The sequence below is a fragment of the Trichechus manatus genome, unplaced genomic scaffold (genome assembly GCF_000243295.1).
Source record: "Trichechus manatus latirostris isolate Lorelei unplaced genomic scaffold, TriManLat1.0 scaffold00024, whole genome shotgun sequence".
Lineage (NCBI taxonomy): Eukaryota > Metazoa > Chordata > Mammalia > Sirenia > Trichechidae > Trichechus > Trichechus manatus.
Genome location: NW_004443960.1, coordinates 22760964 through 22786659, shown reverse-complemented (window position 1 = coordinate 22786659; position 25696 = coordinate 22760964). Strand labels below are relative to the sequence as shown.

At 45.1% G+C, this 25696-nt stretch overlaps 1 protein-coding gene across 4 annotated transcripts in view; it reads right to left on the bottom strand.

Annotated features, from left to right (window-relative positions):
• Positions 1-15743, bottom strand: part of SLC5A11 (solute carrier family 5 member 11) — a 57556-nt gene extending 41813 nt beyond the window's left edge. For 3 of the 4 annotated variants that reach the window (XM_004373348.1, XM_023728363.1, XM_004373349.1), the window contains exons 1-4: positions 15609-15743; positions 12100-12171; positions 6241-6345; positions 4988-5047 (exon numbers count right to left, since the gene is read on the bottom strand). In XM_004373348.1, the coding sequence (XP_004373405.1) occupies positions 4988-5047; positions 6241-6345; positions 12100-12171; positions 15609-15743 (372 nt within the window). The remainder of the gene's footprint in view (positions 1-4987; positions 5048-6240; positions 6346-12099; positions 12172-15608) is intronic. The other variant, XM_004373350.1, reaches the window with a different exon arrangement.
• Between the last annotated feature and the right edge of the window lie 9953 nt (positions 15744-25696).

Genomic DNA, 25696 nt, shown 5'->3' with positions numbered 1-25696 from the left:
AGAGCAAACAAACAAACAAAAAAGCCCTGGGGGTCCCACCAGCGTGGCGTCATGGGCCGGGAAGCAGTTTCACAGTCGAGTGGTGTTTCACAGCCTTTCAGGAAGAAGCAAAGATGGCGCATGGAGCCAGGTATTTGAGAGAAAGGAGGGGGAAGTGGTGATAGTTAAGGAAGAAATCTAAAGAAGCGGAAAAAAGCAACACCAGCAGCCAACAAATGGCACTTAGGGAGCTGGCCAGTGTGGGCGGGTGGAATCCAAGTGGCACTGGGTGGAAGCTGTGCTTCCCGGCCAATAGACTGTGGCTGCAGGAAGCAGAGGAGGCTAAATGGGGGTGAAGAAGGGTGGGGAGTGGGAAAGCCTATATCGTGGGTTACCAGTTGTTCTGTTTCCTGCTGAAAGCTCCGTGAAGCTGCTTTCTCGTACCTCCTGTTCACTGATCTCCGATACGAGCCCAAGATGGCGGATCCGTGCTGCGGTAGCTGATACGGGACCTCTGCGTGTATCTCTCCTTGCTCTCTGTTCTTGGTCAGTTTCTTATTCCATTCGGTGCTTCGCTGAGTTCTTTATCTCTTCCTTTGATGGTTAGGGTTTCAGGACTGACACGAGACTCTGTTTGACTTAGTTTTTCTGATCTTTGCTGCGGAGAGACGGCGTGGTGCTTCTGATTATAGCCCCATGTTGCCCGGAAGTCCTGTCTTTTGATTTCTTGACTGCTGTTTCCATGGGTGTTGATTGTGGATCCAAGTAAAATGAAATCCTTGACAATTTCAGTCTTTTCTCCATTTATTATGATGTTGCTTATTGGTCCAGCTGAAAGAATTTTTGTTTTCTTTATGTTGAGGTGTAATCCATACTGAAGACCATGGTCTTTGATCTTCATCACTAAGTGCTTCAGGTTCTCTTCACTTTCAGCAAGCAAGGTTGTGTCATCTGCATAAAACAGGTTGTTAATGAGTCTTCCTCCAATCCTGATGGCCCGTTCTTCTTCATAGAGTCCAGCTTCTTGGATTATTTGCTCAGCGTACAGATTGAATAAGTATGGTGAAAGGATACAATCCTGATACACACCTTTTCCGACTCTAAACCACAAAGTATCCCCTTGTTCTGTCCGAACAACTGCCTCTTGATCTATGTACAGATTCCTCATGAGCACGATTAAGTGTTCTGGAATTCCCATTCTTCGCAAAGCTGCTGAGAACTATTATTTGGGCTGCATTTTTCTTGGGGTTTGGGGTATTCTTTCCCAATCTCTTCACCCCCACCTTTCCCAGATTTAAGGATGAGACAATGCTATATCTTGACTCTAGAACCTCAAGCCAACAGCTGTTCTTCCATGAGGTACTAGCACTTGGATGGGAAGGACTGAGTAATGATGATATTTGCAGGACTGTTTGCAGCCCTTCCTCCAGGCTGTTCCTGCTGGGGTGTCTCCAACACCCAGGAAGGAATCTAATGGGTACCCAGTCAGGAGCTAATGAATGATAAACTGTCCATTCCAAAGTCAGACTGCAGAAGCAGAAGAATCTGGTGATTCATAAAGAAATTGGAAGGGGAGACTGGGAGAGATTAGATGGCCAGACTGGCTTAAAGAACAGCAAAATGGTAATAGTAGAATGTAGGTGGTGGATATGGATGTGTTCTGCGAAAAATTATTTCAAATTTTATGTAAGTTTGAAAATTTTTAATAATAAAATATTGGGGAAAATAAACTCAGGAATAAATGGACATTTTTAAATAGAAGAAAGACCCCCTCCCCCCAAAAAGGACAATTTTAGATCATGAACCTCATGAATGTCTTTTGATTTGCTGCAAGGCAAATACAGCAGGAATTTTCTAGAAGTACATTGTAGTGAACTCTGATACTCTCTCAAGGAATAACAAACAAAGAGATTCAATCGAACTGTCCTGAACATGGGACAAACTCCTAATTAGAAGGAGTATGTGAGAGCTTTTAAATATTGAATATACCATGGACCGGCCAAAAGAACGAACAAATCTGTCTTGGAAAAAGTACAGCCAGAATGCTCCTTAGAAGCAAGGATGGCGAGACTATGTCTCACATGCTTTGGACGTGATATCAGGAGGGACCAGTCCCTGGAGAAGGACATCATGCTTGGTAAAGTAGAGCGTTAGTGAAAAAGAGGAAGACCCTTAACGAGATGGATTGACAGTGGCTGCAACAATGGTCTCAAGCAACAATAGTGAGGATGGCGCAGGACCCGGCAGTGTTTTGTTCTCTTCTACATAGGGTCGCTGTGAGGACTCGACGGCACATAACAACCTAACAACAGAGTGAGAACTTTAGTTCATTGAGATAAATGTCCCAAGGAAGACACTTCTCAGAGTGGCTTCACTATCTTATCTGTGAATGAGCACTACCAGCTGGTCTTGGTTTGGGAGTGAGACTCCTGTGATTGGTTGACAGCCTTTATTATCAATTGCCCTTCTTTTCAGTCTAGAAAGAGTGGCACTTGGACACCTTCAGCCTTGACAAGCAAGAAGTTTCTAATGAGCTAAGAGAGGAAGGAGGGATGAAAGTCATCAGAAAGCAAGCAGCATTGGAATCTAGAAGTCAGACCCTGGGGAGAAATGTGCAGCTAGCTGACAGACGGGAGGCAGCGGCTTTCAATGTTTGTTGTAAAGCAGTTAAAAAGGCGATTTGGCACAAGCAAGGTAGAGAGAAAGAGAGAGGAGATGGATTCCCTGCATAAATGCATGTTTATGTGCATTGGGGCACAATTATAAAAATGTTCAAAGCAGCATTGTTCATCATAGCTCGACACTGGGAACAACCTAAATGTCCATCAACAGAAGAGTGAATAAGCATGTTGGGATGTGTTCATACTATAGAACACTGCCAAGCAATGAAAATGCTCACACCAGCTACACACAACAGAATATGCTGCCCCTGATTCCATCTCTATACAGGTCAAAAACAGTAAAATTAAACTGGATTGTTTAGGAATGCATAATTAAAACTATATAAGTGTTTAAAAAAAAAAAAAACCAAGGAAGTGAATACTGTTAAGCCAAACCGAAAAAAAAAAAAAAAAAACACTATTGCTGTTGAGTTCATTCTGACTCATAGTGACCCTATAGGACAGAGTAGAACTGCCCCATAGGGTTTCCTCGGCTTTACAGGAGCAGATCGCCAGCTCTTTTCTTCTGTGGAGTTGCGGGTGGGTTCCAACCACCGGCCTTTCAGTTAGCAGCCGAGTGCTTAACTAACTGTTGCACCACCTAGGCTCCTTAAAGAATGTCTAAAAAAACCCATTGCCGTCAAGTTGAGTCCAACTCATAGCGACCCTATAGGACAGAATAGAACTGCCCAATAGGGTTTCCAAGGAGCAGCTGGTGGATTCAAACTGCCGACGTTTTGGTTAACAGCCAAACGCTTAACTGCTGAGGCACCAAGGCCTAGACCCTAGGAATTTTTTACTTAACAATATAGCTTGGAGATCCTTATACAGCAACACACCTCTGTCGACTTTATCCCTTTTCCTGACTGTATGGTATTCCATACTATGGATCCACCGGCCCCTACTGATGCACATTTTGGTTGACCCTGAGTTTCTCTGTTACAAACAACTACAGCAGCCATTTCAAATCTTTGTCCCTCTTCTCAGCTTCCAGCCTCGTGAGTTCCTTTGTCATGCTCAGCAGGTGGGATTATCTTCTGCTTGCCAGGAAAAATGGAAACCATCAGCTGAGAACTTTTGGCAACCTACCCACAAACTACTTTTCATCTCCACTGTCCTTACTCTTTCTTAAGTACACATATATTGATGCGTGGACCCAGGGATCTTCACTCCCAGTCCAATGCTGTCATATCCCAGATATTTTGTCTATGTGGGAGCTAGTCACAGGTGGGAGCGGGAAGACCTAGGCCCCTCACTCACAAAAGACGTCATGTTTAGACTCTTAGAATTATCTCCCAATGAGGTTATTTGTCCATACATCACTGTCCTTTACCCAGGATTGTCCTATTGTAGTACCCTATAAACTGATTTTAAAAATGATTTTTCTGATCATTATACAGTTCTTTCTATTCTGTGCATTTCAAACATTTTCTATAATAAAAAAATAAAATAGGCGATTGCTTTATTACAAATGACACGGTGATTTGTATGATCATGTCATACAATATCCTGTTTTTCTGACCACCAATATAATGGTTTTTATGGAGATTCTTACATAGCAAAACACCTCTATCAACTTTATACCTTTTCACACCTACATGATATTCCATACTATGGATGCACCCACTCAAAAAATCCCCAGTGCCATTGAATCGATTCCAACTCATAGCGACTCTATAGGACAGAGTAGGGCTGCCCCATAGGGTTTCCAGGGAGTAGCTGGTGGATTCGAACTGCCAACCTATTGGTTAGCAGCAATAGCTCTTAACTGCTGCACCACCAGGGCTCCATGGTGTGGTAGAACATCTGAAATAGAATTAAGTCTAGGGAGTATGAATGACAGAAGGTTGTCAACAAGATCACACATGATTTTTAAAGCTGTTTTTTCAAACAGTGTAGAGCAACCTTATTTTGCCACAAAAAATTTTAGCATTTCACGTCAGTCAAAAATGCCTTGATTATTATAGTTTTGTGTGCAAAGAAAGAAAAACATCCCTGATTTTTTTTTTTTAAGTTAAAAGCTTTAACATGCTATGGTTTAAATGTTTAAAAGAGACTGTGGGTTTTATATTTATGTGTTGGCATCAAACATTTTTTTGAGCCCACACATCCTCCAGCCTCCGAAAAGCCTCCTGCACATCCTCAATGCTGGTTACTAGGTGAGCTAGGTGAGCCCTGCTAAGAACAGGGCTCCTGACTGTCCCACCATGCACCATCCCGCATCAGTGCTGGCACTTCTTGGTGTCTAACAGGAGAATGGGAGGGATGATGGTGGGAGGGAGCAAATTTAGAGTTTACCTTCCTAAAGGGTTTCCTCATTCCAGCTCCCCGACACCCCTCAGACTCACCTGGCCAGCAATGTAGATAGGGAGGAAGATCCAGGCCAACATCAGCACGGAGAATATGCCCTGTCCGAGAAAATACAGTCAGCACTCGGCTCCCAGCCCACACCCCAGTGGCAATGCGGATTTGCTTCTGGGCCCTGGGGTCACCTGGCCTGGCCTCTGCCCCTGGCTCAGTCTCTTACTTGCTGAGTGGCTCACATTCCCTGGGCTTCGTATTTCCATGTGTAAAATGGAGAGAAAGGGATTAGGTAGAGAGGGGTGGAAATAGGAGCCTTTTTGTGACTCCTTCTAGCTCTGTGCCTTATTAAACTTTCCATGTCAAGCCCCTTCATTCAGTTGCTCTCCTTTCTCTCCTTGGCAGTGGTTCAAACACAGGCTGTGAGGTCAGGCAGGCGTGGGCTCAAAGATTGGATGCAGGGAAAGTTTGCACAAATCTCGGAGACTCATTCCCCCCATCTGTGAAATGGGGGTAAGAGGGCCTCACCGGGTTGTTGTGAGTAATCAGTGAGACGACATCTACTAAGCACTTACGATAAGCCAGGCACTTCTCTGCATCCTTTACAAGCATTAATTCATTATCATCCCATTTTATACATAAGGAACTAGGGGTTCAGAGATGTTAAGTAAGTTGCCCAAGGTCATGCAGCTTGTAAGTGTTGGGAGCCAGGATGTGAACCCAGGCAGTCTGGTTCTAGTCTGTAATTGAATCCCATAATATGACAAGGTATGTAATGTACTTAGGTCTGTGCCTAGCACAGAATAAGCACTTAAAAATGTTAGTCATTATGAAGATGAAGAGCATTATTAATATGTACACCCCACTCCCCGGTGAAAATCATATCCTGAATGAGCCCTGTACATAGGGAAATTGTCCTATTGCTTGGGTACCTGTGGGGCAACAAAAAGGTCAAGAGCCACTGAGCTTTTGTGATGATCAACTGATGTCTAAAATACACAGCAATGACATCTGGTCCCAAGATATCTTCTTTCTTTTGAATCTACAAGGGAAGGATTCTGAGCCCTCCTATCCACACCTGATTTTTGGGATTGTGGCTTAGGGGCCCCCAGCAAGCAAACACAGGGAGACCTAGGACTTGCAGACAGACTGTTTTTTGCTTACCAAAGTCTCCCTGTTTGTTTTGTTCTTATAAAGCACAATTCTCTTGTTAAAAGTGTGAGGTAGTCACACCACTTTCTCCCAGGATGTACCTATTAAGTAGAGGGTGAGGTGTCTATGCCCTGGGTGAAATACTTACGTTAAGTTCATAAGCTGATGCAGAAATGCCCATAGCAGCACCTGACCCTGCCAGGCCAATGAAATGTCCACTTCCAACATTGCTGGCAAACAGAGATGCACCCACCTGTGGGGAAATGAATGGGTCAGATCTTGAAGCCAGGGCCTGGAGTCCCTGATCCCCACCTCCAGCTTCTTCCCCTGCCCCAAGGGGACCAAGACAGAAGAACAAGTGGAGGAAGCAGGGCCATCCTTAGCCTATTGGGCACCTTTGCACAAATTAGAAAAAGACTCTCCTTCTCCAAGACTCTTTCACTTCCACCATCATAAATTGGCACAATAGATATGTATATCAATGATGACTACAATGTGAATTGCATCCCCTGGGGTTGTGCAGTGCAGAACAACAGGTATTATAGAAAGCGCTTCATTATGAGAATCAGGATGTCTGTGTTACTCCACTGCTCTGCTTCTAACTTAGCAAAGTAGACTGCTCTCTTGGTAGAACTCTAAGTAACCAAGACTGCACACGATGACCCTAATCCCAGGTCTGGGCACCTGACCAAAGCTGGGCCAATTACATTCTCTCTCCCGAGAATTTGGAACTAGGACAGAGCCTCTGCTGGTGCCTTGAACTGGGGATGTGTCAACCAGGGAGGGGTGTGTGTATGGTGAGGTTGGGGAGGGGCATGTTGGGCCATGTGCTCGTCACCGCCAATCTGTTGAGAATATGAAGGAGATATACAGAGAGGCAAATCAATCGAGTGCAGAGCCAGAGAGTGAGAGAGTAAGAACTAAAGACAGGGCTGTTGAGCCTCCTACTGGCTTTATAGTCTCTGGTTCTCCTCCACCGAGAAGCCCAAGCCAGGTCCTGCATCATCATAACCACCGGTTACCAGTTGCTGTTTAGTCAGCTCTTGACTCCTGGTGACACCATGTGTGTCAGAGTAGAATTGTGCTCCATAGAGTTTTCAGTGGTTGATTTTTCAGAAGTAGATCACCAGGACTTTCTTCTGAGGCACCCCTGGGAGGACTCAAACCTCCAACATTTCAGTTATAAGCCAATCTCATTAACCATTTGTACCACCCAGGACTCCGTTATTATGTTGTTGTTGTTGTTAGGTGCTGTCGAGTCAGTTTCAACTCACAGCAACCCTATGTATAATAGAACAAAACACTGTCCAGTCCTGTGCCATCCTCATAATCGTTGCTATGTTGGAGCCCATTGTTGCAGTCACTATGTCATCTATCTTGTTGAAGGTCTTCCTCTTTTTGCTGACCCTCTGCTTTACCAAGCATGACGTCCTTTTCAGGGACTGGTCCCCCCTGATAACATGTCCAAAGTATGTGAGATGAAATCTTGCCATCCTTGCTTCTAAGGAGGAATTCTAGCTATACTTCTTCCAAGACAGATTTGTTCATTCTTCTGGCAATCCAAGGTACATTTAATATTCTTTGCCAACACCATAATTCAAAGGCATCAATTCTTCTTCCGTCTTCTTTATTCATTATCTAGCTTTTGCATGCATATAAGGAGATTGAAAATACCATGGCTTGGGTCAGGTGCAACTGAGTCCTCAAAGTGACATGTTCGCTTTTAACACTTTAAAGAGATCTTTTGCAGCAGATTTGCCTAATGCAATGTGTTATTTGATTTCTTGACTACTGCTTCCATGGATGTTGATTACAGATTGAAGTAAAATGAAATCCTTGACAACTTCAATGTTTTCTTCGTTTATCATGATGTTGCTTATAATAGATTCCCCTTCATCATCTGAGCCAGCTTGAGTAGATTTCTGTTACTTGCAGCCAAAATAATTTCGATTAAGACACTCAACTTAGATGAGTTGCTTGGGCTTTCTGAGGCTCAGTTTCCCAAGAGGCAAAATGGGTGGTGAATGGAATGACATGGTCTCTGAGAGTCTTCCCAGTGCTGACGTGTTGTGATTGTGATTCTAAGCAGTTCCCCATCCTCCACTGACTGGATGCATAATGTGCTTCGTCCTCTTATTGAGTCACAGCTCAGAGTCAACCAAGGTGAAGAGTGTCCCAGCAAACAAGTTAGAAGAAAAGGAGATTCCTGACCGCACCCTCAAGGCCCCACAGGACCAGGGTCCCCGTTGTTACTGTCCCACCAGGGCTTCTCACCAAACTCCAATTCCTCATTCATTCTGGGTTTAGGGGACTGGTAATGGAGAGAAAGGCATTGTTGGGGGTGGTACCCCACCACCCCATCCAAAACCTCTGCTTTATCCCCTTGGAGCAGTATGAAACCTGATCCCAAAGCTTAACTTATTAGCTGGGCGTCCTTGTACAAGCCAGTTAACTGTTCTGAGTCTCAGTGTCCAGGTCTTAAAGTAGGAATGATAATGGCACCCACCTCACAGGGCTGTGGGAGACATGTATGAGGATGATATGGATGACGTGAACCCGTTGCCATTGAGTCAGTGCTGACTCAGAGTAACCCTATAGGACAGAGTAGAACTGCCCCATAGTGTTTCCAAGGAGTGGCTGGTGGAATTGAACTGATGACCTTTTGGTTAGCAGTGGAGTTCTTAACCACTGCTCCACCAGGGCTCCAATATGGATGAGGAAACCCTTTCTAATTAGTAAAATTCTATACCAACGTCAAGGATTATTTTCTCTTTCCAAACTAGCACTCCCAGTCACTTCTCTCTGGCTCTGGGTGTCTCCAGCTATGTAAGCCACTATTAAAAATTCATCAATTCTTCCTCTCCGTTCCCACAGGACCTTGTTTTCTTCACTATCACCCTTAGATCTTCTGGGGCTATATAAATTTACCACACTAGATTATAACTTTTTTGATGATAAAATACCTACCAGGTCTTGAGCACTTACTATACGCTAAGCTCATTCCAAACGTTATCTCAGTCTGTCATCACAACCTCCTATTTTAGGAATGATGAAACCAAAGCTCAGAGAGGTTAGGTTACTATCCTGAGTACATGAAACAGCCCAAACTCAACCCCAAGTTTGTCTGTGGTAGGCTGTTTCCTAAGATGGACACAACAATCCCTCCCATTCTGCATGCTCTTTTTTCATTTATTAAAACTGGGATATAATTCACATGCCATTAAACTCACCCTTTAGAAGTATATGGTATATTCAAAAAGTTGTACAACCATCACCACTATCTAATTCTAGAACACTGTCATCAACCTAAAAAGAAGTCCCATACCTATAAGCAACACTCTCGGCTCCCCTTCCCTCCTCCGTTGTTGTCGAGTCGATTCCAACTCATAGTGACCCTAAAGGACAGAGTAGAACTGCCCCATAGGGTTTCCAAGGAGCTCCTGGCAGATTTGAACCGCCAACCTTTTGGTTAGTAGCCGTAGCTCTTAATCACTACACCACCAGGGTTTCCCCCTTCCCTCTAGTCCCTGGCAAACACTAATCTACTTTCTGATTCTGTGGATTTGCCTGTTCTAGACATGTTATATAAATGGAATTATATAATATGTGGCCCTTTGTATCTGACTTCTTTCACTTAGTATATTTTCAAAACTTATCCATGTTGTGGCATGTATCAGTACTTCATTCTTTTTCATGGCTGAATAATATTACACTGCATGGATATATCACATTTTGTTTATCCATTCATTAATTCTCTTAGGAATATACCTAAAAGTGGAATCACCAGGTTATTAGTAACTCTATGTTTAACTTTTTAGGAACTGCCAAATGGTTTTCCAAAGTAGTGGAAGTGAAACTCTGAGACTTCCAGGTCAAGGCCTTAAGAGCCTGGTGGCTTCCATTTTTGCCTTCTTGGAAGCCAGCTGCCTTATAAAGAAGCTTGGGCTGGGCCACTGAATGATGAGAGAGCACATGGGGAGACAGAAGTCGCAGCCTTCCAGCTAGCCCTGCTAAAGCCCCACACATGTGGGTGAGGCCATCTTGGACCTTCCAGCCCAGCCCAGCCTCCAGTGAAATGCTGCTGCATGACAGAGTCCAGAGGACACCATCAGAAGAACTACCTCGCCAACCCATGAAACCGTTAACAATAATACATTGTAGCTATTCTATGCCCACCGTCTTCAGGTTGTGTGTCTCCTTCGTCTTGGTATCCACTGCTTGGGCAAGGAAAGCAAAGAATGTTCTAAAACTTCCCATTCCTTTCTGGCCTGGGGGAAGACAATCCAAGGGATATGAGCAGAGAAATGGTCCCAAAAGAGACACAAGGAAACAGGTACTACTGGGTGGGCTGCTGTATTCCTGCTGAATGTTAGGAAAGCAGCATCACCTCATCATAGAGGCCACTAGGTCAGCATTTCTTAAAACTCAGCCATTGAGTATTTCCTTCGTGGACTTTTTTAAACAGATATACCACCTACACTGCTATTTGCTCAATATTTTACCTTAAATTGACCTGTTTTTAATTCAAATATGTGTTATATATATGCTGCTAACACAATCTTAAGTGAAAAAAACAAAAATCCTGTTGCTGGGGAGTCAATTCTGACTCATAGTGACCCTATAGGACAGAGTAGAACAGCCCCACAGGGTTTCCAAGGAGTGGCTGGTGGATTTGAACTGCTGACCTTTTGGTTAGCAGCTGAGCTCTTAACCACTTGCCACCAGGGCTCTTCAATACGTAGAAGAGAATCATAAAAATAAAATTAAAAATAAAAAATGTTATTAAATTCTAGCTAGGTTCTCTGGACTACCAAAATTACTGAGCCCTAGGCCTGCATTCTATTGGTTAACTTAGCCAGTGATAGAAAGTTGGAAAAGACATGTTAGCACCAAACTGAGATTTTTTTTTTTCTCTTATGTAATTAGGATTGATAGAGAACAGGACAGAGAATGATGTTCCCATTATTTAACTTGATGCTACTGAATGCTACGTTTGTGTACAACTGAAAAATCTTTGGGACTTATTACTCGTACTTTGGGAAACACTGTATCTCTTGGACTTACTGCAAGTGGGAGCTGTCCTCGCTTTTATTAGTTCAACTATTTCCCCTTATTTTAGAAGATCATAAGTATAACTATTATCCATGATACTTTACCCATAACTCAGGAAGTAGAGGTACGTGTGTATTTGGGGATGCCCTTGGATCCACTTGAAAAAAATAGTAATGGGGTTGTGCAATTTATTTGTGTTCTCAGCATCTATTCCACCTTCTCGCGGAAATGACCTTCAATTTTCCTTCAGGGTTCAGTGCTCTCGTTTCTCATCCTATATGCTTCAGTGGAGGTTCCACTCTCTCAGCTTAGGCATAGAGTATGTGACCCAGGCTTGAGTCAATCAGCACATCAAACTACCCTGGTCACAGTGTTTGGCTCACAGTTGGGCATGGGACCCAGAGATGAGATATTTGCCAGGAATACTGCCTTGGAAGGAGGTGCTTTTCACATGCTGAGCTAAAACTTGAGGGATGAAATGTCTGGAGCAGTGTCCACCAACTTGAAGCCATGAAAGGTGAGCCTGTCAAGGGATAATACTCATCCAGGGAGAAGCTGATAGATAATGATCGATGGATGGGTGGGTAGGTGGATGGATGGATGGATAGGTAGGTAAGTGGGTAGATGATAGATAGATAGATAGACAGATAGAAAGAAAGATAGACAGACAGACAGATAGAGACAGAGAGATAGAAATCTACTGGCATTACTTGAGGCTCTGCGTTCAGTCATACCTGAAACCAGCCCAACCATAGATTTTTCACTTAGGTAAGCTGAACTGATAAATTCCCTTTTTGTTTAAACCAGTTTGAGTTGGAGTTAAGCTTTCTGTAGTTTAGACTGTGACTTCCATGCAACATGGAACAAAAGAGTTCTGAGAGAGCAAAGGCTGGGCAGAAGGTAGTACTTGAAGATTCTTTGAGAAGTAACTTGAATTGAACCAAAGGTCACTTACTGGCCACCACACCATGTTCCCTCCAGCCAAGAAGTAGCCTTTCACGGTGTCTCTTTTGGTCTTCACTGTGGACTGAAACAGAGAAGAGGGAAAATGTTAGCAATCAGAGCCATTCCAAAATGGCCTGGGCCAGGGATTGCAAACTGGGAATTCAAAGAGCCAGATTTTTCCTCAAATGTGTTTTGTTTGACACATGGTTTTAAAGAAAATTTGAATTTGAATGCCTTTAGAGGAGGCATAAACTCTTCAGATCAACCCAGCCCCACCACTCCTTGCTTCACATGTTTATGATAACCTGCTTAACCCCTTACCTTATGAGGCCTTTGAGTTTTAGACCCATGGCTTGTCTAAGAAAGCTTATGATGGATACCATTTATTGGGTGTTTACTATGTGCCAGATACTATGTAAACATTTTATAAACATTATCTCATTTTAATCCTTACCAACCCATATGAGGTAGGTATTGCTAGGTCATGTGATAGACAGAAAAACTGGGGCTCAGAAGCAGTCATATCTAATGCCGTATTTCTAGATAGTAGCAGGGCTGGGAATCCAAAACCAGGTCAGCCTGATTTTGGAGCCTATGCTCTTAGCTGACCTATAAAACTAACTTCTGTCATTTAAGCTGTTCAAGTAGAGACATTTTGGCCACTAAGTAGCTTGAGTAAACTTGGATTAGTTGTTTAACTTCTCTGAGCCTTTGTGTGCAATATTCGTGAGGGCATTCTTACTCTGGGTGGGAGACGGCACAAAATGGTACCTCTTCCAGCCCCTATAAATGATCTTGCTATACAAAACAGACATTGTGGCTCGTTCCTGCCGAACCTTGATGCAGGAAGTATTGTCTAAGAATCAAGAACTCCTTGTGCTCAAGGGGATATGAAGAGGGTTATCTAAATTCAGAAGTTCCCAAACTAGTGATACATCAGAGTCACCTGGTTCTCTTGTAAAAATAAAGATTCCCCAGGAACCCTAACCTTCACTCTAACTCTAACCCTAATGCTGATCTCAAGTCTTTGTAACTCTAAAGCCCTTATTCTTAATGATCTCATCCATCTCAGTATCTCTTGCTAAGGTAGGGGAAGCACAGAAAGGTCAGATCCATGGTCTTTGGGATGCCCAGCACATTTTTTTCCATTCTTGACATGGAGGAGGGAAGCTAAAGGGTTAGAGTAGAGAAATGATCCACAGAAGAGTCAGTTCAAAGTGGCCACACCTCAGTGGACTGTAGTTTTCAAGTCCTTGTACAGGTGACCTGAAAACCAGAGAGCAGCACCATCTTTATTCCAAAGGTACTAATCTCCTTAATATATAAAGACCTCCTAAGAACTGTTAAGAAAAGAGCAAGCCCTTGAAGTCTTCTTAAAACCAAACAATAGTTTAGCTTAACTAGTAAAGAGTGTCTGTTTTGAGCATTGTGCTTTTTAAAGCTGTATCTAAAAAAACAACTGTGTCATCGAGTCAATTCCAACTCATAGTGACCCTATAGGACAGAGTAGAACTGCCTCATAGGATTTCTAAGGAGCGGCTGGCTAGCCCAGCTTTTGGTTAGCAGCCAAGCTCTTAATCATGTGCCACCAGGGCTCCTATATGGGATCGAATCAACAACAGCAACTTGAAAGATTAGCCAGGAACCTTAGGGGCAGTGAGTGTGTGTTAACGGGGGAGAAACAACTCGGAAAAGGAGGGTAAGAATGGTTGCACAGCTTGTAGAATGTAATCAATGTCACTGAAATGTACTTGTCAAAATGGTAGCATTGGTGTATGTTCTGCTATACATATTCTCAACAACAACAAAAATAAATTATGTGTGTGTGTATGTATATATATGCAAGAAACATGTCACTGAACTGTAATGTGAAGATTGTTGAAATGGTAAATGTTTTGTTACCTATATATTTACCAGAATAAAAAATAAATTTTAAAAAAGTGGGCAAAAGATATAAAACCACAGTACACAGAAATGAGTCAGTCTGACAAAAATGTAAAAGCTTGACAACATACTGTTGGTGAAAATGTAGTAAAACAGAGTTTCTCACACGTTACATTATGGATGCGTGTGCAGATTGGTACCACACCTAAGGTGGACAGTTTGACACAAAGTATCATATTACAAAGGCATATCTTTTTTAACCTGACAATTCCACCTCAGGAAATTTATCCTACATTATAGCTACACACATCCAAAATAATGAGTGAACGAAGTTTATTTATTGCAGCATAACTTGTAACAGTTAAAGATGGGAAATAATCCAAATGACCCTCATCAGGAGACTGATTAAATAAATTACAGCACATTTCAGTGCTACAGTACCTCATGGAACACTGTGCAGCTTTTAAAAAGATGAGGAAGCTTCTAGATACTGATATGGATAGAAAGTGAAATAAACCCACTGCTGTCAAGTCGATTCTGACTCATAGCAACCCTATAGGACAGAATAGAACTGCCTCATAGGGTTTCCAAGGTTGTGAGTCTTTACGGAAGCAGATTGCCACATCTTTCTCCCAAAGAACGGCTGGTAGATTCAAACCGCCGACCTTTCAGTTAGCAGCTGAGTGCTTCAACCACTGTGCCACCAGAGGTCCAAAACAGCACGTATAATTAGCTACCTTCTGTTTAAGAAAGATGGAAATACACGTATTCATATTTGCTGGGATTTACATAAGGAAATTCTTGAAGAATACACTAAAGTATTAAAAAGCTAATAACAGTGGTCTCTTGTAGAGGGAAGGGTGAACAAAGTGTATTTATTGCAGCATAATTTGTAGTAGTAAAAGATGAGAAACAACCCGAATGAACTTCATCAGAAGACTGACTAAATAAATTACAGAGCGTTTCAGTGTTACACTACCTAATGTAATACATTAGGTACAACAGTTTAGCTTAACCAGTAAAGAACGTCTGCCTTGAGCATTGTGCTCTTTTAAGATCTATCTATATGGGATCAAATTGACAACAGCAACTTGAAAGATTAGATAGGAAACTTAAGGGGCAGTGAGTATATGTTAATGAGGGAGGAACTACTCAGAAAAGGAGGGTGAAAACTTTTCACTGAATGTCATTTTAAGAGGTTTTTATTTTTGAATCATGTGACTGTATTACTTTTAAAAATAAACTTCATTTAAATTAAAAAAAAAAAAGAGCATGGACTTCAAAGTAAGGAAGATGTAGACTCTAACCCCATCTCTCCTAACTTACTAACAGGATAAGGAATTTAAATTATTTATACCTCAGTTTCCTTATTTGTAAAATGGGTATAGTAGTATTTTCAGAGGCGTGTGCAAATTACACAAGATAATGTAAGTATAAGTGCTTGGCACGGTGCCTGCCACAGAGTCAACACTCAATGCGTTTTTTTAAACGGTACCATTCTGAATACTCCAGGACCTTGAGCTAATTTCTTCTCCTCTCTCTCAGTTAGAATCTTAACTCCAAAATAATGGGGTTGGCTCAGGGCCTCTGGCCTGACCTTTCCTTGTCTTCCCACCCCTCACCAGCCTGGCTTACCCATAGTCCAACAGCCAGGACAAAGAGGAAGTACAGGACAAGCACTGCAATGTCAGCTGGCTCCAGGCTCTTCTGGGGAAATGCCTCAAGGGGATCCGAGGGCAGGGGTTCAGGGCTGCTGGTGCCGCTCTCCATGGTCCTGAATGAAATCTTCGAACCTTCTTTCTTAAACTGAAGAAGTGTAACTGCATGTCAGATGCCAGAACTTGGCGTCACTCATCCTACCCCATCCATAGCTTCCTCCCTGGGGCATCCAAGCAAGAGGTCATATGTGGAGGGATGTGTGAGGGATACCGAGTGAGTGTCCTTCAGGAAGACAGATTCATCCATCCATCCACCCATTCATGCATCCATCTATCCATCCATCCATCCATCCATCCATCCATCCACTCATTCAATAAATATTTACAATGAAGTCACATCAAATACACAGCTAATTTTCACCAATTCAACCACTCACTCCCAAAATATAAAGAGAGATAATTTAAATAGCACAGACAGTTTCACCATCCTCTTCCACTTAGTAAGCACAAAGCCAGGAGTGAGAGGAAAACGAGACCATTCCCATTTCTGAGCTACCTCACCGCTGGGTGAGGATCGAGCCAATGATTTTACCTGAGGCTCAGTCAAAGACACTGTAATTTTGTTCCAATGCTGGGCTATGCCCATAAAATTGCATATATTTCATAAACACCAATATAGTACCTACTACATGCCAGACATCATTCTAAGTGTTTACAAACCTACAGAGTGGACACTGTTATTATCATCCCCATTTTACAGATGGGGAAACTGGGGCACAGAGAAGTAACTCATCCAAGGCAAAATTACCCAGTAATTCTTTGTTATAGGAGGCCCGGTGGTGCAACGGTTAAGTACTCAACTGCTATCTGAAAGGTTGGTGGTTCTAATCCACAAAGCAGTTCCGCGGGAGAAAGACATGGTGATCTACTGCCATAAAGATTACTTCTTAGAAAAACTTACAGGGCTGTCCCACTCTGTCACACGGGGTCACTATGAGTTGGAATTGATTAGATGGAACGTAATAGCAATTATCTGTTATAGGTGGCTGCCCTGTGCATTGCAGGATGTCCAGCAACATCACTGGCCTTTACCCAAAATATATCAGTAGCACCCACCCCCTAGTTCAAAGAAATGTCCTTGGGGCCAAAATTGCCTCCCACCCCCTTATCCCCCCCATTGAGAAGCACTACTTTAGAGGCATAAAAGAGTATGCTCACTTGGAGAAGATGCCTCCAGGGGGCGCTCGATGATCTGTAAGTTCCCTTCCCCTTGCCAAGTGTAGCTTTGAACTTCTCTCTCTAGGGCTGGGCCTCGCTCTTGGTCATGTTGAGGGGAAGCTCACAGCTTCTCAGATCTGGGATGTAGAGGCCCTCTCCAAGGAAGAGAAGACCCAAGTAACCATTGATCCCTAGCATGTATGGCGAGAAAAGGAGGAAGAGAGAGAGGAAAAAGAAGGGAGAGAGGGAAGACGCATAGACTAGCCAGTACTGGGCAATCCCAGCTCAGACACTTACCAACTATAATGCAAGAGTAAGCAGCAGAAGCCAGAATTTGAACCCAGACTGCCCTTCACCTCTCTGAGCCTCAGTTAGATCTAGGTTTTACTTTCATCTGTAAAATGGGAGGATAGTGATAATACCTTATGGGATGATAGTGATAATACCTGCTCAAGACTAACCTAACTGAGCTGGAGATCTGCAAAGTCTTAGTGCAAGAAAGAATGAAGGGAGTGGGGGAGGTGGAGTTGGAGGCCACTTCTGGGGTGGCAGTGGAGGTTCTTAAAGGAGAGTTAAACCAGGAAATGCAGGTTCTGGAAACTTGGGGAGGAAGGGGGTTAGACTGTCCTTATGGGATGACCGCCCCTTGTAGGTAGCTGGTGCTCTTCTCCCACTTTACAGGTGAGGAAGTTGAGGCCCAGAGAAGTTTAGGATCAGGTCTAAAGTAACACAGCTGATGAGCGATAAAGCCAGGGATCAAATCCAGGTCTGTCTGATTTCAGACCCTGCGTTTTCAGCCACTTTACCCTGCCCCTTTCAAACAGGGCTGACTTGGGGGAAGATGAAGATGAAGGGTGTAGGAAGCAGCTTATAGTGGAGTTTGATGATGAATTGGCAAGTGGGGGAGGTTGTTCTAGAATTCAGTAGATCTAAAAGGGAGGAGAGTTGGTGGCACAGTGGTTAAGAGCTATGGCTGCTAACCAAAAGGTGACAGTTTGAATCCACCAGCTGCTCCCTGGAAACCTTATGGGGCAGTTCTACTCTGTCCTATAGGGTCGCTATGAGTCGGAATCCACTCAACAGCAGGGTTTGGTTTGGGTTTTTTTAAAAGGGAGGAAGAGGAGGAGGCAGGGCAGTGGGCTGACCGGTGAGCCTGCCCTCCCCTCATCCCCTGCCCTCTCCTAGGTTCCACGCCTCTGCCTGCCAGGCACCGAGGGGCGGGAGCCGCTCGGCACAGATAAACAAGTCATTCATCACTGCTCTCGGGCTCTCAGGCCAAGCAGCCGGGGAGGCTGGCACCGACTGCAAGCTCTTCCTGAGTCCCAGGGAGGTGGGGGCCCTGGCCGGGAGGGACTTGGCTCTGTGTTCACAGTGGAAAAAAGAGCATCAAGCAGAGAAGCAGCGGAAGCTGAGTGCCGCAGCCACGAGGACCGCAAGTTCACGGTATGGGCTTGGCCCAGAACCAGCCCTGCCCGTAGCCCTCAATTTGCCCTTTCTTCAACAAATACGTGCAATGAGTATAACAATAATAATCTCTAAAATTCAGCAAGCAGTACTGCTAGTTAAGTGCCTGGCGCAGAGCTCACTTCACGTTTCTCATCTTATTTAATCCTCACGTCAGCCCTGCGGGGCAAGTACTATTACACCTCCATTTCAGAGGCACGAAGAGATCAAAGTTATCTGGCTTCAGGTCCTGGATCTGCCATTTGCTTCTACGTAATTGTCAGAGGTGGGATTTGAACCCAGGTCCTGAACCCAAGCACATTTCATTATCCAGGATTGTAGCCTGTCTTCCTTTGCTCTTATCCTGCTGCCTTTTTCTTTCCTTCTTTCTTGCCTCCCCTCATTCTCTCCTTCCTTCCTTATGTCTCAGTTTCTTTTCCGCAAACATTTATTGGGCACCAGCTGTGTGCCAGGCTCTGTGCTCACAGAGTTTTCATCCCAGCACCTGGCAAAAGCTGTGTGTGCCCAGAACTAGCAGTGAAATGATCCCAAGGACCCTTGCCCTGTGATCCTTTGCTTCCAGCCTGCTGGGGGTGGGGCAGCTGTCGAGCTGGGCCTGAGCTCCTGCTTCACCTCCTGTGGGCGGAGAGGGCAAAGAGTTGGCTCAGTTAACAGTAGTCTATGCATAGCGGTTATCATAACAAGGGCTTTGTTCTCAAGCAGAACGGCCTGCCCTTGAGGTCCTTATTGGCAAAAGAACAACAGGAAGCTTAGCCAAGCAGGGATGGCGTCTCTCCCTGTTCCTTTTGGCCATTAACATAATTTGCTAAGGTAGATATGAAAACTTTCCATGCCTCAATGCGAGGAAAAGATTGTGAAACGTGCCAGCACAGGGCTCAGGCCACCAGTGGGGTGGGTGCTCCGGTTGTATTAGCTGCATTTTCTTAAGCTGGCTGCTGTATGCACCCCCGCTGGTGTGGGCTACATTATTCTCTATAACTTGTGTGTGTCTGAAACATTTCGCAATTAAAAGAAAAAGATCAGAAACAAATAGAACAAGATTCACAGCACACAACCATCTGTGTATTTTAAAAACAAGGAACACTGGTGGCGCAAGCAGTTAAGCACTCAGCTACTAACCAGAAGGTTAGTGGTTTGAATCCACTCAGCAGCTCCTCAGGAGAAAGATGTGGCAACCTGCTTCTGTAAAGATTATAGCCAAGAAAACTTTATGGAGGCAGTTCTACTTTGTCACAAGGGGTCACTGTGAGTCAAAATTGACTTGATAACTCCTAACAACATAACATATTAAAAACATTCAAAGGTGAAAAATAGTACTAAGTATTTCGCAATGATGCAAGCATATTTACGGACAAATATCAAACACGTTAGACAGGGAAACAACAGTGGTAGGGATTGGCATGAGGAAAGAGAGAAAGAGACAAGAGTATGGTTCTGCACAGACTAAAAACGAGGACGTGTTGTTGTTGTTATAGGTGCAAGTCAATTCCGACTCAAAGTGACCCTACGTACAACAGAACAAAACACTGCCTGGTCCTGCGCCATCCTCACAATCTTTGCTATGTTTGAGCCCGTTGTTGCAGCCACTGTGTCAATCCATCTCGTTGAGGGTCTTCTTTTTTTTTTGCTGACCCTGTACCTTACCAAGCATGATGTCCTTCACCAGGGACTGGTCCCTCCTAATAACATGTCCAAAGTACATGAGATGAAGTCTCACCGTCCTCACTTCTAAGGAGCATTCTGGCTGTACTTCCTCCAAGACAGATTTGTTGGTTCTTCTGGCAGTCCATGGTATATTCAATATTTTTCGCCAGCACCATAATTCAAAGGCATCAAGTCTTCTTCAGTCTTCCTTATTATCGTCCAGCTTTCACATGCATATGAGGCAAATGAAAATACCATGGCTTGGGTCAGGTGCACCTTAGTCCTCAAAGATGAAGACATGCTACCACCTAATTACAAAGTTTTATTAGGGCAAAAGCTCTCCAGGAAATAGCTGTGTTATGGCGGAGTGTAACGTCTTTAGAACTGCACTGCCCTGGTTCAAATCCAAGCTCTACCTCTTATTGGTTCTGTGACCTTGGGCAAAAAAGTAACCTCTCTGAGCCTCAGTTTTCTATTTATAAAATGGGGGTAATAATCATACGTATGTCACAGGTTTGTTGAAAGCAGTAAACAAGTTCATTATATGACGTGATTATGCACAGAGCACTGTGCCTGTCACCATACTTCTTATAAAACATAAAAAAAAAAGGAAGAAAGAAAATCATGGACTGTGTGGTCAGGCAGACCTGGGCCACATACGTGCATGAATCTCATTTTAAACACACAGCAACCCCAAGAGGTCAGGTCTCTGATTAACCCCATTGAAAGGTGAGGAAAGCATGGCTGAGCAAGGTTAAGGACTGTGCTCAAGGTCATGCCGCTGGTAAATGACTGAACCAAGACTCCAACCTAGACTTAACCCCTGAGCCCCTAACCACCCCATAGCCGTGGCAGAAAAAATTCCAGATGTGATAACAAAGGTGGCGCAGACCACATCCCCCAGGCTGGCAGCTACTCACACCCTTTCCCACAATGGCTATAGCTGCCCACTCCACAGCCCCAAGCTGGGCCTTGGACCAGGTGGGGTTCAGGATGCCCAAGGAGGCTGCTGGTGGAAGCAGCGCCAGTTCAGAGGGAAGGGGCCAATTCTGTAATGTAGAGAGGGATGCCAGAGCCTAGGATTGCAGAAGGAAGGAGCTGAAGAACACATCTCCAGCCTCCTTCACCAGTTGATGCTATGGGGTTCACTAAGAACAGGTCTCTAGAAAAAGGTCAAGAGAACAGATTCCAGGGGACTTTGGGTTGAACCAGAGGCCTGGACTGTCCTCGGCCCATTAGGAAGAGCCACACGCAGCTCTGGTAAAGAAACATTAGGCACAGTAAGGAGGGTGGCTTTCCCCATATGGTCCACAGAATGTAACAGGTGTGCTGAGTGAGTGCAGAGCCCCCTGGGAGAGCATTCTTATCCACCCACCTTGTCCCTTCAGTGATGATTTGTAGGGGAAATCAAAGGCACAAGACCACATTCAGAGCCCCAGGCCTGTCCGTCCAAATGCCCACCAGAAATCTCTCTTAGACTCCTATTGACATCTCACCTTGTCATGTCCAAGTCAGAGACCAGGCTATTCAACGCTAAACATGTCTTTCCAGTCTTCCGCAACTCACTAAAGGGCAACTTCATCCACCTGCTGCTCATGTCAGAAACCTGGGTCCTTGAGAAATTCATTCATTCATTCATTCATTCAACAAGTGGTCTGTGAGCACCTACTGTGTGCCAAGCACTGCATCTAAGCACCAAAGATGCCATAGTGAGCAAACATACCCTTAAAGAATGCATAGTCTCTTTCTCAACCCCCAGAATCTATTCACGCCCCCAATTCTATTCTATTCTATTTCCAAAATATAACTTGAATCCATCCATTTTCCCTCGTCTTTCCTTCTATCACCCTCATCGACGCCACTACCTCTCTGTCTAGAGCAACAAGCTCCCCTCTTTCCTCCCCAGTGCAACTCTTGCTTCCTTCTAATCCACTCCCCACACAGGAGCCCAAGAGATCTTTGAACATAAATCAGATTAGATCACTTTACTGCTCAAAACACTTGGCACCTGTGTGCTTTGTTATACTCCCCAGCCTCATCTCACACTTCTTTCTATTCCTTGAATGCTATTCCTGGGCTGAGAGTCTTTGCTGTTTTGTTCCCTCTGCTTGCAATGCTCTTCCCTACGCTCTTTGCTGGATGAACTCCTACTCATCCTTTATATGCCCGCCTACTGTCACGTCCCCAAGGGAGTCTTCTCTTAGCTTCTGTCTCAATTGGGTCACGTAGTTGTTCATTCTCTGGAAACACGACTTCTCATCGCAGCTGAATCGAGTGTAACATTTGATTTATACAATTCTCTCACTAGTGCCTGTCTCCGGGAAGGCAGGGAGCGTGTCTGTCTCGCTTACACTGTGTCCCCGGCATTTGGCCCAAAGCAGGCCATCAGTAAGCATTTGTATAACAAACACAATTTCAGAGCCTTTGCTATATGCCCTTGCACATGGTGACCCCACAAAGGCAGGGGTGCAGCGTTTCCCAAAGTCCTGGTCCCAGGACACACTTCCCCAGAAATATTGCACAGAACACCATCTGAGAACCGCTGGTATTGTGGATAAACACAAGGGCGTGGGAGCTAGACGGCCTGAGTTTGAGTCCCAGTTTTGCCACTTACTCTCTGTGTGACCTTGGGCAAGTTGATTACTGTCTCTGTGTCTCTGTCTGTCACTTCAGGATGGCTGAGCCTACTGGGTTATCGTGTACCGTCACGTTCCAGGGAGAACTAACTTTTGCCTTGTAGTTAAGGGCAGCTGCAGCTGTAATACTACAGTCCTCCAGTTATTGCTGCTTCTGTTGCTATCGCCACCTGCAGTATCTCACTCGGTCCTCGGGAGCACACCACATCTGTGGGCTGGGCTGGGCTAAGATTCACAGTCCCATCTGACAGATAAGGAACCTAAGGCTCAGGGAGGTAAAGTGACTGACTGTCCCAGTGTCCCCGAGCTTGATCAGTGGAAGACTGAGGACCTACACTTGGTGCTGCTGGCTGCCAGTTTCATGCCACTATGTCCATTGTCCATCCCCCAAAACACACGCCCTTTGCTAGGGACAGGACAGCCTTCTCCACAGATAGGCGCGGTGGCCCCATGCTCCATACCTGGAGGTCTCCCTGCCAGCCTGTCTCGCAGCTTGGAGATGGGTGTTGGTTCCGGGAGGGGGTGTGTCTTACCTTATTCTGGATGCAGGGCTCACCTGGCCCTGTTGGTGGCTTCTGAGGCAGATGGAGGCTGAGCTGGCTGAGAGAAGGGAGACACCTGGGCTCCTCTCTCGTCCGAGAGCTCACGAGGACAGTGCTGACCCTCCTTTCTATACCGCCTGTGACTGACAGCCTCCACGCAGGTCAAACTCCAAACTCCAGCCTCAGCTGCAGCAGGGGTTAAAAGAAGCGTGAATGATTCCCGAGGGCCAGCCCAGAACCCTTGAACTCTGGGCAGGCTTCTGCCCCCAGCTCCTGCTCAGGGCCCTGCGGGGAAGACAGCAGGCCCCGCGCTCTGCCCACACCGGCCTCCTCCGGCAGAGCCCTCACCTGGTGGGGCCCCACGGCAGGGAGGGCTGGGGAGAGGCTGGAGCCCTGGCACCGTCCTGCTTCACTCACCCACTCTGCCACTGTCCTGCCTCCACGCTGGGTACAGGCGGGCATGGGAAGAGCTGGAGGAGTGTGGGGGTGGGGGGAGATGCTGGCGGGGGAGGCAGGGGATAAAGGGGAAGTCTCAGGAGGACATGTACAACAGCTTCACCACGGCAGCAGCATAGTAACAAGAGCCACTGCTGGTTAGGCCCTTTCTCCACACAGTTCAGACTGAGACAGGGTAAAGATGGGGCATCCGGAGCCCAGAGCAATTGTCAGGAGTGGCCAAGCCATGTAGGGTCAGACCATACACATCTAGCCCATGACACCAGGAAAAACAGCGGGTGCGGTGGAAGGCTTTTCCTGGACGCTCTGAGCATTAAAAAATAATAATAATAGTTACTAGCATTTGAAAATCAAGAGACTTTAAACAAAATTCTAGATTTTCCTCTTTTCTAGAACAGTTGGAAGATCTGGGCCCCCATTACCAGGGGAGAGCCATTGGCTGGAGCTGAGTCACAGCTGCCGAAGACAGGGCCCTCCAGCCCACTCCCTCCCTCACTTTGCCTGCCCAGGCCCTGGGAGTCCTGGATTTGGCAGCCCCGGGTGATGCAAACGGCTAAGCACTTGGCTACTAATCAAAAGGTTGGCAGTTTGAATCCACCCAGAGGTGCCTTGGAAGAAATGCCTGGTTATCTACTTCCAAAAGGTCGCAGTCATTGAAAACTCTGTGGAGCAGTTCTATGCTACCCAAACGGGGTCACAAGAGTCGGAATCAACTCAGCGGCAGCTGGCTTGGTTTTGGTTTCTGTCCTCCTGGCACAGAGTGGCTCAGAAATAAGAGTGATGATGAATATTTTTATAATGCTTAGTATATGTATATACTCACTTGGTTCTATTCCACAGTCTATGAGTGATTATCAGGGGCAGGAGGGAGGGGCTAAGGGAAAAACATTGTTTAGACAGCATTGGGTTTCTGTTTATGGTGATGGAAAACTTGACAAGGGACACTGGTGATATTGTACAACATGATTAATGTAATTACCAAAAAAAAAAACCAAACCCGTTGCTGTCAAGTCGATTCCGACTCATAGCAACCCATAGGACAGAGTAGAACTGCCCCATAGGGTTTCTAAGAAGTGGCTGGTGGATTCGAACTACTGACCTTTTGGCTAGCAGCCGAGCTCTTAATCACTGCACCACCACGTACCTGTGAATTGTACAAGCAAAAAATGTTGAATTGGCAAATGTTGTGTCATATATACTTTTTACAACAACAGTATTAACACCAATAAAAGATAAGTACTATCATTAAGTTTATTTTACTGATAAGGAGGTGGAGAAAGATAAGTGACTTGTCCAAGGTTACCCAGCTAGTGAGAGGCAGAGCTAAGATTTGAACCCTGGCCATTTAATTCCAGAGCCCGGCCTCTTAACAGAAGCAGTGGGGGAGGTTTAGTGATGCACCAGGATTTAGCTGGACAGAGGGCAGCCTCAATGAGCAAAGACCTGGCAGTTGGCCTGACACTGCATGATGGGGGCCTGCAGGACAGAAGCCTGTCCAGGGGAGAGATGTACAGAAGGAACAAAGGGACTGGAGAAGGGGACAGACAGACAGAGGGCCAGGAAATGGACAGCCTCAGACAGTGATTGTAGCCAGAGGCCACGACAACAGCAAAGGCAGTGGGCTGCCACAGAAGGTGCATTGCTTCACCCACCTGGGGTCCAGTCCTGACTTCTTGGGGGCACATCTGGGGGCCTTGGGCATGCTCCGGGGTCACACTGCCTACAGAGGAGGCAAGTAAATGAGTGAAGAAGGTCAGGTCGGGCTGTGGCCAACTGGAGAGCATGTGCCCCCAATGAAGGGGACAATTGTAACTTCTGATTGTTCTAGAAAAGTAGGAAGTCCAGAATTTTGTATAAAGCCTCATGATTATTAATCTGTGAGGGCCAGATGTGGCTCGCTGCCTACTGGCTTGTCATCTCTGACAACTTCTCTGATTGTGAGGCTTTTGGGGTTTTACTCTCCTGTTATGGATTGGGTAGCGTCCCCCAAAGAGACGTGTCGTTTTGGAAAGGCCATGATTCACAGTATTGTGTAGTAGTTCTCCGTTTTGTGATCTGATGTAATTTTCCTATGTGTTGTAAATCTTAATCTCTGACTGTGGTTA